Source organism: Acomys russatus, chromosome 28 (genome assembly GCF_903995435.1).
Source record: "Acomys russatus chromosome 28, mAcoRus1.1, whole genome shotgun sequence".
Taxonomy (NCBI): domain Eukaryota; kingdom Metazoa; phylum Chordata; class Mammalia; order Rodentia; family Muridae; genus Acomys; species Acomys russatus.
In genome coordinates, this window is record NC_067164.1 from 14,169,185 (window position 1) to 14,182,575 (window position 13,391).

At 37.3% G+C, this 13,391-nt stretch overlaps 1 protein-coding gene across 1 annotated transcript; it reads left to right on the forward strand.

Annotated features, from left to right (window-relative positions):
• The first annotated feature begins 5,816 nt into the window (after positions 1-5,816).
• On the forward strand, positions 5,817-12,559 carry Odam (odontogenic, ameloblast associated). The gene is made up of 10 exons (XM_051170354.1): positions 5,817-5,867; positions 5,980-6,021; positions 6,533-6,580; positions 7,032-7,262; positions 7,624-7,668; positions 9,889-9,993; positions 10,606-10,653; positions 11,377-11,448; positions 12,149-12,310; positions 12,530-12,559. The coding sequence occupies exons 1-10, from the start codon at positions 5,817-5,819 to the stop codon at positions 12,557-12,559; spliced, it is 834 nt and encodes a 277-aa protein (XP_051026311.1).
• The last annotated feature ends 832 nt before the right edge of the window (positions 12,560-13,391 follow it).

Below are 13,391 nucleotides of genomic sequence, written 5' to 3' on the forward strand. Positions count from 1 at the left end.
CCTTGAAGCTAAATTCCATTGCAGAAAGGGAAACAAGGGCAAGAACAGGAACCTGGAGACGTGAAGGTGCTGTGTAATCCTCAGAGCTCAGTGGAAGACTTGGGGAGCTGGGACCATGGGCAGCCTGGGGATCAGTGAGTAACAGGGTGTTCACTGGACAGAACATGCCTGGAAGATCAGGGGAAGAAATTCCCAAGGGGCTGCCTGATGTCAGTTTCCCAGCAGCTGGACAGGAAGTCCCAGCAGCTGGACAGGGAGGCTCTGATTCTTCAGTGGGCCTACGATTAACACATCACCACATCTTACTGCAAAGACCAATCAGAATTCTGAGAAAAGGAGGTAGAAATTAACGGTGGCAGTTTAGAACACTAATTTCAGATAACGGGATAATGTGAGTGTGGATAACCAGTGAGTAATGTCTAAAAGGTAAGAGAATATTCCGAGAGTGGGAGCAGGATGACAGAGTGGTGTCTATAGACTCCTATATCTACCCACACTGATCCCATAACGCTGGCTTCTCAGACAGACCTCCAGCATCCAGCTCCTGGCATCACTTCTCATAACTTCACATTTTAGGACAGTATGTCTCCCATATTCATCCTTCTCTCAAAATTCAGATTCAGTACTCAAGAGGGAAAAATAAAATAAAAGTAGCTGTTCTCAAAGCTGCTTATGTATAGGAAAATATGGAAACTCATAATTACAAATCTCCACTCCTTTTTCTTGCATAAGCACTAGAAATCATGCAATAGAGTCTATCATAAAGGAAAAAATTAAATTCAACTGCATTTATAGTTTCTTCTTAGAGTATAAAAGCAATCTAAATAGTTATGATACGTTGGAATTTGCCCATATGGCAAAACAAGTTTCTATATAGAAGAGCAATTATGTTCATCAAATATAGGTAGCATCTTGGTAAATGTTTTATGGCAATGTTTGTGAGTTCTTTAATATTTAGCTTCATTGTGAAAATGTGTTGAGAAATTTTAAGTCATCATTCAACTGTCCAACAAATATTTGTGAGGTATGTTTAAGAGAGGCACCAGGAATAGAGCTGTGAGGAAAAAAGAAGTCCTGATCTAATTAAGTTGTGCACAGGAGATGGAAGAATAAAATATGAAAATTTACTATTAATGAGGCTAAAAATGAAAACACCAGACAAGGTAAAATAGACACATCAGTCATCAGTCAGTGGCACACTTTGCAGAAAGTTAAAATCAAGTGATACTGTATTTTAGTAGTTTTTCAGAAGTTAAAAATAAATATCTATGTAATTTAAAAGATCAAACCTTGGGATTTTTATTCAGTGGTTTTCAGAAAATGCTATTAATGAAGTAATTCTTGGTCACAAAGTCCTATTGACCTTATTGAGTAAGTCACATTCACTTATGAGAATATATAAACTCACTCACTTTTATTTATACTTTCCCATCAGTTATAATTATTATGGTATCACATATTTTCCTCTCAAACTGGATATTTACATGCCTTAGCAAGAATGCTAGATTCAGAGGAAAAGGCTCAAATTCTAACCACAATTCAGCTACTTTCTTTTTGTTTATTAATTTTCTTTTAATTTCATGTATGTGGGTGTTTTGTATATATGAGTGTATATCACTTGCCTATGTTGGTGCCCATGGAAACTATAAAATGGTGTTAGATTCCCTTGAACTAACAATACAGATAATTGTAAATTGCCATATGGTTGCTAGGAATCCAACCTAGGTGCTCTGGAAAAGTAGCCAGTGCTACTAACTGCTGAGGCATCTCTGCAGCCCCTTCTCTCACATTTTTTGACAGTGAATTAAATAATTAAAATCTTTAATTTCCTTAGAGATTGAAGCCATATCTCTTGTTGCTAACATCAGGGTCCCTTTGGTGCCTGACAAGGACGTGGGATGCTGAAGCTTTCTAGTAGCTACTTGTGTCACTAAGGAATGAATGAGGATGCTGGACTTCCTGGACCTCACCTTTCTCATTTAACATGTAACTCCTCTTGACTACATTGGTATATGTTAGAAGTTCCTGGAAATTATAGTTCATATATAACAAAAATCATTTTTAAAGAGCGTTAAAATGCAGATTTTTTTCATAATCCACAGAACAGTAGTCAACTTCACAATAGTAGTCTGTGAGCCTCAGGATATTTAATAGAGGGAGCAAATATAACATATAGAAAGAACAAACCCAGTCACTTTATCCTTGAAGTTACTGAGACAAAGCATGGATATAGATAATTTCATTGATACCTAGTCTAACAGTGCTATGCACATGGCATATGTGGTTTTTGTTCTTTTATTTTGGGGGGGAGCTAGTAATAGAAAAAATAATGATATTCTTGTGACAGTATCTGTGTGGTTCAGAATTTCCTCCTCATATGTCCTTGAACCTTAACCTATACCAAGTGCCATTGCTCTGAATCTATCCCATCTTTATCTTCACTTAAATTAAGTAAACCATTTATTTAAAAAACATTAACAAAATATGCTCAAGGTAATTGACACAATTGTACATAAGGGAATGTGTACAATGGGGATGAATGAATAAGACACACACAACATGCACACTGCAGTACGTAAACAAGGTCTTCCTCTCCACTCAGGCATGTCTTTGTTTACAATGATAGAGACACTTGAAAGTTATTATATATGAAGGCACATGCGGGAGAGAGAGAGAGAGAGAGAGAGAGAGAGAAGAGAGAGAGAGAGAGAGAGAGAGAGAGAGAGAGAGTTTCAACTACTTTTAAAATTGTTTTTAATTTTATATATAAATGTGTATGCCTGAATATATGTGTGTGAATACGTATATATGTATATATGTGCACATGGGTATGTGCTGTGTCTGTGGAGGCCAGGAGACAGTGTCAAGCCCCCTAGAACTATAGTTACATGTAGTTTTGAGCCACCTAACATGGATGCTGAGAACCAAACCCAGGTCTTCTACAAGAGCAACAAATGCTTTTAACCATGGAGCTTTCTGTCCAGCCCCTCAACTACTTTTCTTTAAGATAGTCAACTAATGGAATTTAAAATAAAAGAAATAATACAGGAATCTCAACTATCTTCATATTTTAAGAATAAAATGAGATGCCTGTTCATATAAGGATATTGTCATCTCTGTTTAGTGCCAAGCCTTGGCAAGTTCCTGATTCAGGCAATGGGCTAGCTGCTTGGAAGCCTGTGGCATAGAATAGAAATTCTGAAGTGATACTTACTTACAGTATATTTAACTTAATTTGACAATACTCAAAATAACCCAAGATCTGTCTATACATAGAAATCATATATGCATATGTTTGTGTGTGTGCACATCACACGTATGTAAATATAAAACCTTCTACCAAGTTAACCACTCAATTAATTTGCTACATTTTTGAGGCAAGAGTGGTTAGTCCATTGAGTTCCATGTTTCAGTAAATTAGCCATCACATTCTAGCACAATCTGTATATCTATCTATTCTTGGGATTTTTTTTTTTTTATATACACATAAAACCTAGTGGTGACTTCTCTTCCTTCATATGGAAAAGGTCATGTTAACTAATGTTTTAGACCTTTATGGATTCCATTTGCTACATTTAACCAATACTCAAATTCTAAGTACCATATTACAAAGAAGAATAAAACTTTATTTTAGAAAGCCATTAGCTTTTACCACCTGATAAGATCAAATTCACTAAGTAATTCCCCTATAATGCAAATTAATTGGTAATCCCTTATCAATTGTGATCATAGAATATTAGAGCATAGAAGGTTAAAATATTGACAAACACTCAGAATAAAATCTCAACTCTTAAATAAATTAATTTAAATAATGATATTTAGTCAATAATTCTGTTGTACTTCAATATAGAAAATTATAGGCAACTGTGTTTTGTGTTATGAACTTTCATTTCATGGATACATAGAAATTTAGACTTTTTAGAATTTTCTATTAGAAAAATAAGGGTATTCAGTGCTATTTTCAAAAGGCATGAATGACGAATTATAGAAATGATCCTTAAAATGGGAGTGGGTGTGTCTCTGACTCTTTTGCCTGATCTTGAGATTTTTTTCCTCCTATTATGTTGCCTGGTCTGGCCTCAATATGAGGGCTTTCCCCTTGTCTTATTGTATCTTGTTTTTGTCATGTTTGGTTTTTGTCAATTGGAGACATGCTCTTTTCTGAAGAGGGACAGTAAGGATGTGCATCTGAGGGACAGCAGAGATGCAGTGGGAGCTGGGAAGAATGGAGGAAGAGGAAACTGCAGTCTGGTTGTATTATATGAGAGAAGAATTTATTTTGAATAAAGTAAAAAATAATAATAATAATAATAGCAATAACCACCTCTGTAAATCTAGCTCACATTGACTGAGCCTAATGTCAGAACACTGGAAAATATTTGTCAGCAACTAAGCTTTGAATTTTCACTAACATCTATGTTCTATCTTCAGCCTGAATTTTCTTCTCAAAGTTTAAAACAATTTTAAAATTAATTAAACATTTTTTTAATTTTTACATATACATTTATAAAAGAAATAGTGGGGGAAAAGATCAGTCAAGGTAGTATTAGATTAGAGAATTATTAAAGATGGAGAGTGAATTCATATCTAGTAAAAATGAATACACTGACTATTTATTTGTCTTGCTAACTAGCTGAACCTTAAGAGATATCCAAGATAGATGAAAACAAATCCCAACACATTAATATGAATCCGGACTTTCCTTAAGCCTTATTTTGATATGTATATCTCTTAAATATGAGGTAAAATGAAGTACATTTTCACTATAAATAAATAAATAAATAAATAAATAAATAAATAAAAGAATCACTAATTTGGTCTTGAATTTAATAAAGTGTTTTTGGGTTACTTGTTTAAGGTGTCTGTTTTTAAGATGATAAAAGGAGTAGGAACAAAATTAGCCTAGGGAAGTTAGTCATGACCAAGGAGAAACCAAGAGTGATTAAAAAAAAAAAAGTCTCAGGGGTAATTGGAATTATTACTTAGGGTGTGGAAGTCCATATACCACGAAGATGATTAGGAAAGGGGTTGTTAGCTAAGCCATTGTCTAAAACCCACTGAATCACTGGTCCCTTTCAATCATGATTGGTCCCTTTTTTCCCCCCTAAACATGGGTTTTAAATTTTAAGAGAGGATCTGAACGTCAGAACTGAGAAAGAAAGGGACACAGACCTTGCAAAGGAGTAAGGTAAGTTATCCGATCTTTGCTTTGATAGCTTAAGAAGCCCGCTCTGGTACACTACCATGGCCACCCTAATGTGTGTGAAGTACCGTGGGAACTTTTACAAGCAGAGCCAAGGGATGAGAAGCGCCCATCAGTTACATTATGCATCCCTGCTGCTGTTTGTGTTCTCCTCCTGGATTAGGAAAACGATGCTGCACCCATACAGTTAATAATCATGAATATTATTAGACTTCTGATGGAGCAGTTCTCTCTCGCCTGGGACTGTTAGCTCTTTGTCATGATTCCTTTTCACTGCACTCATTAAGATCATGGTAATAATATGGCTCCAGGCAGGGGGTTCTGTGCTCACAGCCTAACAGTCACTTGCCGAGAAATAAACTTCACGGTCAAGCAGACAGCATTTCCCAATAAACATCTACATTGAGAGAAAACAGTCACAAAGATAACTTTTCTATTGGGAGCCATAAAACATAAGTAAATACTGAGGAACCTACTCACCTACGGCTTGGATTAGACAGTGCCATCTGATGACTTTTGCCATGCCTTTATTTTTGTCATGTAATTTTAAGCAAAGAGTATCTTTTGGTGCTAAGTAATATTGTAATTCATTGTGTAGGTATATCATCTGAAAATGAAAATTATAATTCTTCTTGGACTCATAGGAGTTACATCATCAGCCCCGGTAAGTAAGTCATGGTGCCTTTGCTTTCACCATGTAAACCTATGCAATTCCTTTCTTCACCATTTTTCTTTTTTCTTTTTCTTCTCCTTTTTTTTTTTTTTTTTTTTTTTAGCTTGTCTCACAGCGTCTGTTGTCTGCTAGCAACAGTCATGAGGTTAGTTTAAGTAATTAAGACATTCTCCTGTATTCCATAAGTGAAAACACACTGGGAAGAGATTAAAAAGCCTGCAACCAGCCCACTTAGGTCGTAAACTTTCCAAACATATTTCTGAGTTGCATGGTTGCTTTGTCTACCGGGCAGCTTGTAGAAGGGTGTTTGTCCTCCCCGGGTAATCGTAAGCTATCCAAACACAGATACAACTGTGTCATCTGTAAACTTTGTTCCAATCTTACCTAATGTGGGTATTATTAAATACAGATGTGTAAGCATATAAAACACTCATACCACTGGGAGGAGCTGACACCATGTGATCTAATTAATACAAGGGGTGGCATTGGTAAACCCGAACCTTGGCTTCAACTCTCACCTCTCGTCACTATAGTTTAGGGCAGTCCTGGTGGGAGTAGTGTGTCCCTTCGAACTGGAGGCTGCCTTGTGCTTTGTCTGTAGAAAACGGTCCGGGATGCATCATCATCTTGTTTCCATGTCGTCTCTCTTTTTCTAGTTACTACTGAATCTTAATAATGGTCAACTTTTGCCACTGCAATTTCAGGTACTGCTATGTACATATCCATTTCCAAAGGACTGTATTCCTAGTGAGCATTTCTTATGGGATGAGATGAAAACAGCATGCACCCACTTATATTTGTTACAAATTTGACCTACACCGGGTAGTAATTTTGCTGGTCTTTGAGATGGTTAGCTATTTGAAACCAAGCCACGTCTAGCCAACTGCAAGAATTGTGGGGGAGGGGCGGAACTTTTTAATCCAGTCAAATGCCTGCAGAAATGTATGTTCTTTTATCCCTCTGTGTTCCAGACTTCTCAGCACTTGAAAAAATTCATAATCTGTGATGTTTATAAGCAGTTGAAACGCAGTCTTCTCATAAAACATCAAATGTATAAACTATCTATTTTTTTTGTCTTTCTTGCTCAGGCTTGAGTCAAAGTTCTTCTTTTAACACAAAAGTGTACTATATTCTTTCTGTCTTTGCTATTCACAGGGTGCATTTAACTCCTGGATTCCTGCCTTCCCTGGGTTTCTGCAGCAGCAGCAGCAGCAGGCTCAGGTCTCAGGACGCCCACAGCTCCCACTGTCAACACTAGAGAGCTTTGCTGGCCTTTTCCCAAATCCTTTCTCAAGACAGGTTGGGGTTGTCCAAGGAGGCCAGGCTGGTCAACCAGAACTGTCACAGGCGCAGACAGCACCACAGACCCAACAGGGCACTAACCTTGTAAGTCAGGCTTCTTCCATCTTGCTTCTGTAAGACAGAAAACAAAAGTTATGGTGAATTAGCTTTGAAATATAATGGGAGGCTTATTAAGTTTTCTCCTATGCTGTTTCAACCATCACTATTAGTATCTCTATATAGTTCCTATTTTGACATTAAAAAAAAAAAACATTATAATCAATTGCCCTAAAATATAGTCAGTAATCAGGAGTTAAAAACAATATATAGACAACAAATGTCAGTGGGATATTAACTAATGCAAACGATACATGGGAAGCTAGCTCTATGGAAAATAGTTCAAGAATTGTAACAGGTTGAGAAGGATTTAGTTACATGGCTTTCTGGGTATTTTTTTTTTCTTCAGATGTCCTATGTGGTTCCCTTCAAAGTGCCTCAAGATCAAGCACAGGTGAGGGAAAAGAATGCTGTGACCAAGGCAGAAGTGGCTCACTGCACTCTCCAGAGCACTTACTGTTGCTCCCCCAGGTCTCCAGTGTCAGGGCTTTCAAAGGTGAACCACGCACCACTCTCTAGAGACACCACAAGTGGCCTCTAGGCATCTGCGGATGCGGGGCTTATTTGATCCTTTCAGAACAGGCAGCCCAAAGGGTCTCTAGGACCCTTGAATACCTATGGCATCACTGTGCCACAAGTGAATGAGTCCAGGAAGGCCAATCGCATGTCTTCAATGTCTTTAAGTGCCAACACTGGGCAACAACTAAAGAGTAATACCATGAGCTGACTTCTTACCCTCCCAAATTTTGTTTTTTAAGATGCTGCATTGATATCTGGTGTGTAGTTATAAATAACACACATTACTATTAGAATATTTATTATCATAAATAACATTAACACATTATGGGTCTGTTACAAAATCCACTGGAAGCTTGCCCAGTCTCTTGTCTGCAGTGTGTATGATTTGACTCCACATTATAGTTAAATGATCATATCCCTTCAGTCATAAAATATTTAAATTAAGATTAACTATTAAATTCATTATGCAAACATGGAAAACCCTGATGATTTTAGGATAATTAGTTGTATAATACCTTGGGGTCAATGGAACCGGCTATATATAAATTGTTATCCACATGAAGACCACTGACATGTTCAAACAGAGTTACGGCACTTGGCCTTTCTATAATTACGCAATTAGTTTCACTCCCAGCCCCTTTACATAATAATACAGTTCTAGACATTATCTCACTGTATATCTTAAGTATGTAGAGAGTAAGATATGTGACAAATACAATTACTTCATTTTAAGGACCAGGAAACATAGTTTTAATAAGATTAAGTATCTTAACCCAGTGAGCTAAATAGCTTTTAGAAGCCAATCCCCTACCCCCTTTTTAACCACTAACCTAGTAGCTCTACCTCAAAAGCTTTGTGGGCCATTTCTAAAATTACAAATGCCTAAGCCCTGCCTTAAGCCTAAGATATCAAAACCCACCTTGGCCAGACAAACATTGTTAGGTTCTGAAGGCTTAATGGGTGATTTCTACTCTTGGCCAAGAAAAAACCCAATTAGTCAGATTGTATTCATTCCAAAACATGGTTGCACTCATCTCTAGTGCTGTATCTAATATAATCATTACGATACAAAACATGAAACAGCATTAAAAATGTATTCATGTTCCATGCTTCTTATTTTTCACATATTCTCTATATGCAAACACATAGAGGCCTATAATCAGAAGCCAGTATATGACAGTATAGGTGGTAGTGCTTGTATTTGTTATCTCTTCCTAGGTTTTATTCAATATTCAAAAATGTACAAGAGTATCTGTAGATGTCTTCCTGCCTGTGCGTGTCCTACCTATGTGTATATATGTGTACCACATGTAGACAGGACCTGAAGAAATCAGAAGAGGCAACTGGGATGCCTTAGAACTGAATTACTGACAGTTGTGAGCCACCATGTATGTGCTGGCAACCAAACCTGGGTCCTCTATGGGAGCAGCCACTGCTCTTAATCTCTGAGCCCTCTCCCTCGCCCAAGAATTAGTTTAACCAAATGAAAAATTTTAAAGTATTTAATCTCTTTTTCATTCACTATGACAGAACTTCTAATATCATGTCTTGTAGAATGAGGGTTATCAGAATTTTACATACTACATAGACCCTTCTCTCCTGAGATGTTTACGTGTTAACCTACATATAAGATATATATACAGGGGGAGGAAGTCCCCCTCGGTCACAGTCATAGGGGAGGGGAGTAAGGGGAAAATGGGAGGGAGGGAGGAATGGAAAGATACAAGGGAGGGGATAACCATTGAGATGTAATATGAATAAACTAATAAAATAAAATTAAAAAAACATATATATATATATATATATCCTACATATAACATTTCCAAGATGCTTCCTTCACTTAGCTGAATCTGCAATGTCGTAACTTGTTTGACCGTATATTCTTACAAATGAAGCCCTGTATTATGCTGGGTTCAAGTTGTTTCTCAATCTGGTAAACAGTGTAAAAACTGTTATGCTTTGTAAAACTTCTGCTTGGACTGGTAGTTCCTACCCGTAATACCAGCTTTAAAGTATTACTAACATTGAAAGAGTGAAAGCTATCACTCATCCTGATCGAATGGGCTCTCTTGTGTACTTCTGTGTTCATGAATAGGTGCCTCAGTACTACCCTGTTTACATGCTCCTGCCCTGGGAACAACCTCAGCTGACTGTCACATCACCACCACAGCAAACCGGGCAGCAGCTGTTTGAGGAACAGGTACTCTGAAGGGTTGGTTTTAATCTGTGGTTCAATTTCAGAATGGGTTCATTTCCCTTTGTAAGGAAGAACTGAGACTGTTTAGTGCATGTTCTCAACTTCTTGACCTCACAGTAGAGGACACAGTGTCTCACCTAGACTAATGTGGTGGTGCACTAAGCCTGTAATTATAAGGAATGGAGCCAGCAAATGGTTCTACTAAACCAGGTCCAAAACTGATTTTTTTTTTCCTCTGAATTTGATTTTTCTCACATTCAGAATCTACAAGCATTTATCACATATATGCTTTTTATTAAAATGCCAAAGTATGAAAGATTGCAGTTAAAAATACTTGTGCCCACTAGAACTTAAGATACAATTTAATAACCATATGCTCAACTTTGTAAATATACCACCACAAATTCTGAGAATTTTAATGTAAATTCAGGTCTCCCACAATACAGTATTAAAAGATATCTTGACATGTAGCATAATTTTTTATCAACTAAAATATGTACATTCAAAAGCATTTAGTTAATGTAAAAGATATGTAAATTTATGTAATCATTTCTCATAAATTTATGACAAAAATCATCACAATAAATCTAATGCCTTTTTTCAAAATTCTGGCAGATACCATTCTATAATCAGTTTGGATACATACCACAGCAAGCAGAGCCTGTGAGTAAATGCATATAATTTTATTTCTAAAATTACACTTGGAACTATTTGCTTCTCTATTAAACACAGGGGTACCTTTCAGACAAAACATACCAGAGAAACACTTGTAGATGGATGAGGTCAGAATTACCCACACACTGCTATGAGAACACAAGTAAGCTACCGTAGAAAGAGTCCTCACATGTGCAGGACTTGCATTGGGCGGTTTGGAAAGCAAACAGTCAAGTAGTACCCAGCCCTGCAATAGGCATGCTCCAGAAGTGGGGGTATCTGAGTGTCTTGGGGGGGGTGGTTCTCAAAGAGACAACAGATAAAGGAACAAGTCTGAGGCTGTAACTGGGGAGCACGTCATTAGCAGGAGCCACGATGTGCGGACACTTGCACTGTCTCTTGGCTGTAACTGGGGAGCACATCATTAGCAGGAGCCACTATGTGCGGACACTTGCACTGTCTCTTAGGCTTCCCTTTAGATAGCACTATGAAGCCACACCTTTTAAACTCCATCATGCTCAGAAGCGCCCTTCCCTAGGGTCGGTGTTTTACAGACCGAAACAGAACCCAGCTTCAGAACAGTGCTTGGCCACCCATGACCCCTTTTTTCCTCTTTCTCAAATCTAAGCTCTCAACTTAAGACGCCGAAGAGTGCTTGAGTGCTTTGGTTGACAGAAGAACGTGTAACGATCCACCACTGATTTAGACATCCTTAATGTTCTGTCTCTTCAGGCTGTACCAGGAGGACAGCAGCACCCAGCTTTTGACGCCTTTGTAGGCACAGCTCCTGAAACTCCTGGGATGGTAAGAATCCAAACACAGCTTGTGCAGCAACTGGAAATCAACCTGGGAGAACCCATAAGATCCTCCAGTAGCATTTATTTTCATTTAAACACCATTACATCAACAATTTTTTATGTTCCCCCTTGTAATCTTTGTCCGTCAAGATCTAAATCATACAGTTTCTCAAATATTTACTGAGAGTCTTTTTCCAGAAACTCTTTGGTGCACCATGTTTAAAAGCTGAGGGCTATTGGCAGTTGATGGTGACTTGAAAAGAGAAAGCCATTGCTCTCTGGTGGTGTAGTCACTGATGTTTAACCCATGGGTGATCCACACCAATGTGTATAATAACATTAATAACTGAATGCAGTGGATATATGTTTTTTTAAAGAGGAAGGAAGAGGAGAAGGAGGAAGAAGGCCAGAAGTTTGAGAGGGAGATGTGCTAAGAGACTCCAGAGGAAGTTAGAAGGGAAAACTATGGTGGGTCTAGAATCATAACACATTGCACACATGTATGCATTTGATTTATTCTCAACGAATAAATTAAAAGTAGTTATTAATGTACAACCATCTGTGTAAAACATCACAACCCTTCTAAGACATCTTAGGGGCTAAAGAAGACAAAAATGTGCCCCTCTCTCATTCAGCCTCATTTTCTTCTCCATTTTAATCCTCTACTTGAAGCTGTAATCACTTTGTTCCATTCTTGTGTTCTCCAGCCAGCAGAAGGAGGGCCACTGTATCCACAGAGAGAACCGATCACCTTCAAGCATGACAATGCAGGGGTTCTCATGCCTTCAGCTTCACCAAACCCTAGCACGGACAATTTTTTCACTTCTGGAATAGATCCGACTATTGCCCCAGTACTTCCAGAACAGAAGGTAGAGTGAACAAAAAAAAGAATCACTTTATAAAATAAATTGTTGTCTATGGTCTAAGTGATAACTTATAGGGTCAGACATTGCAATATAGGCATTAAGTAGTATAATATGTGGCCTTAACTCTGCGTAAAACAGTTAACAATTATTTAAAATCAATGTGTCAGGGCATAATTTGATTTTAGTTTGACACAAGCTCCTTATAATGTTCTTTCTCACTAGGCCAAGACTGATAGCCTAAAAGAACCATAACACGTTGTCTAAATCACTAAGAAGTCTGTGAGTAGGTATTTTTGGTAGGTATTCTTGCTGAAGATATGCCTTCAATACCGTGACAATTCCTAAAAGAAAAAAAAGTCATTAGAAAATTAATGAATAATTCGTATCATAATGATTATGAAAGGACAAGTTCGTTTTTATATCTACCTGCAAAGACCATACCAATTTTTGAGATTTTCTTGGATTTAAAAATCAAAATTAACTTTTTTACATCACCTGCCTAAACTGTAAACTTGGTAGGCCTCATATAAATACTGAATATATTGTTTCTATATTTAAAAAAGAAAAAAATTGCATGCTATCTATATTGATTCCTCTCAAGTCATCTTTTCTCTTTGTAAGCTAAACATTGTGATAATGCCAACATTCCCTTATCTGTTTTACATACACTAAAAATAATAAACTAATTGTATAATGACAGGATGGTTTCAAAATTAATTAATTATATACTAAATATAGACATGGTGAATTGTCTGTCTAAATCAAGTTGGGAGGCTACTGAAGCTATGGCATTAGTTTATTAGAAAGTCATCATGGAAATTATACTGCAAATAAAAACACATAAAAAGGCATGCAAGCTACTTTAAGAGCAAATTAACAGATAAAGTGTTGCGGATTTCTTTTTTGTTTGTTTGGTTTTTTTTTTTTTGTTTTTTGAGACAGGGTTTCTCTGTGTAGCCTTGGCTATCCTGGACTTACCTTGTAGACCAGGCTGGCCTCAAACTCACAGCGATCAGCTTGCCTCTGCCTCCCGAGTGCTGGGATTAAAGGCGTGTGCCACCACATCCAGCTTTTTCTGTTGTGG

Bases quoted from the DNA above. Each gene is read 5' to 3' on its own strand.
- Odam (XM_051170354.1), top strand. From the start codon at position 5,817: ATGAAAATTATAATTCTTCTTGGACTCATAGGAGTTACATCATCAGCC. The intron at 5,868-5,979 runs GTAAGTAAGTCA...TTTTTTTTTTAG, and splicing joins GAGTTACATCATCAGCCCCG to CTTGTCTCACAGCGTCTGTT. The intron at 7,669-9,888 runs GTGAGGGAAAAG...GTTCATGAATAG, and splicing joins TGCCTCAAGATCAAGCACAG to GTGCCTCAGTACTACCCTGT.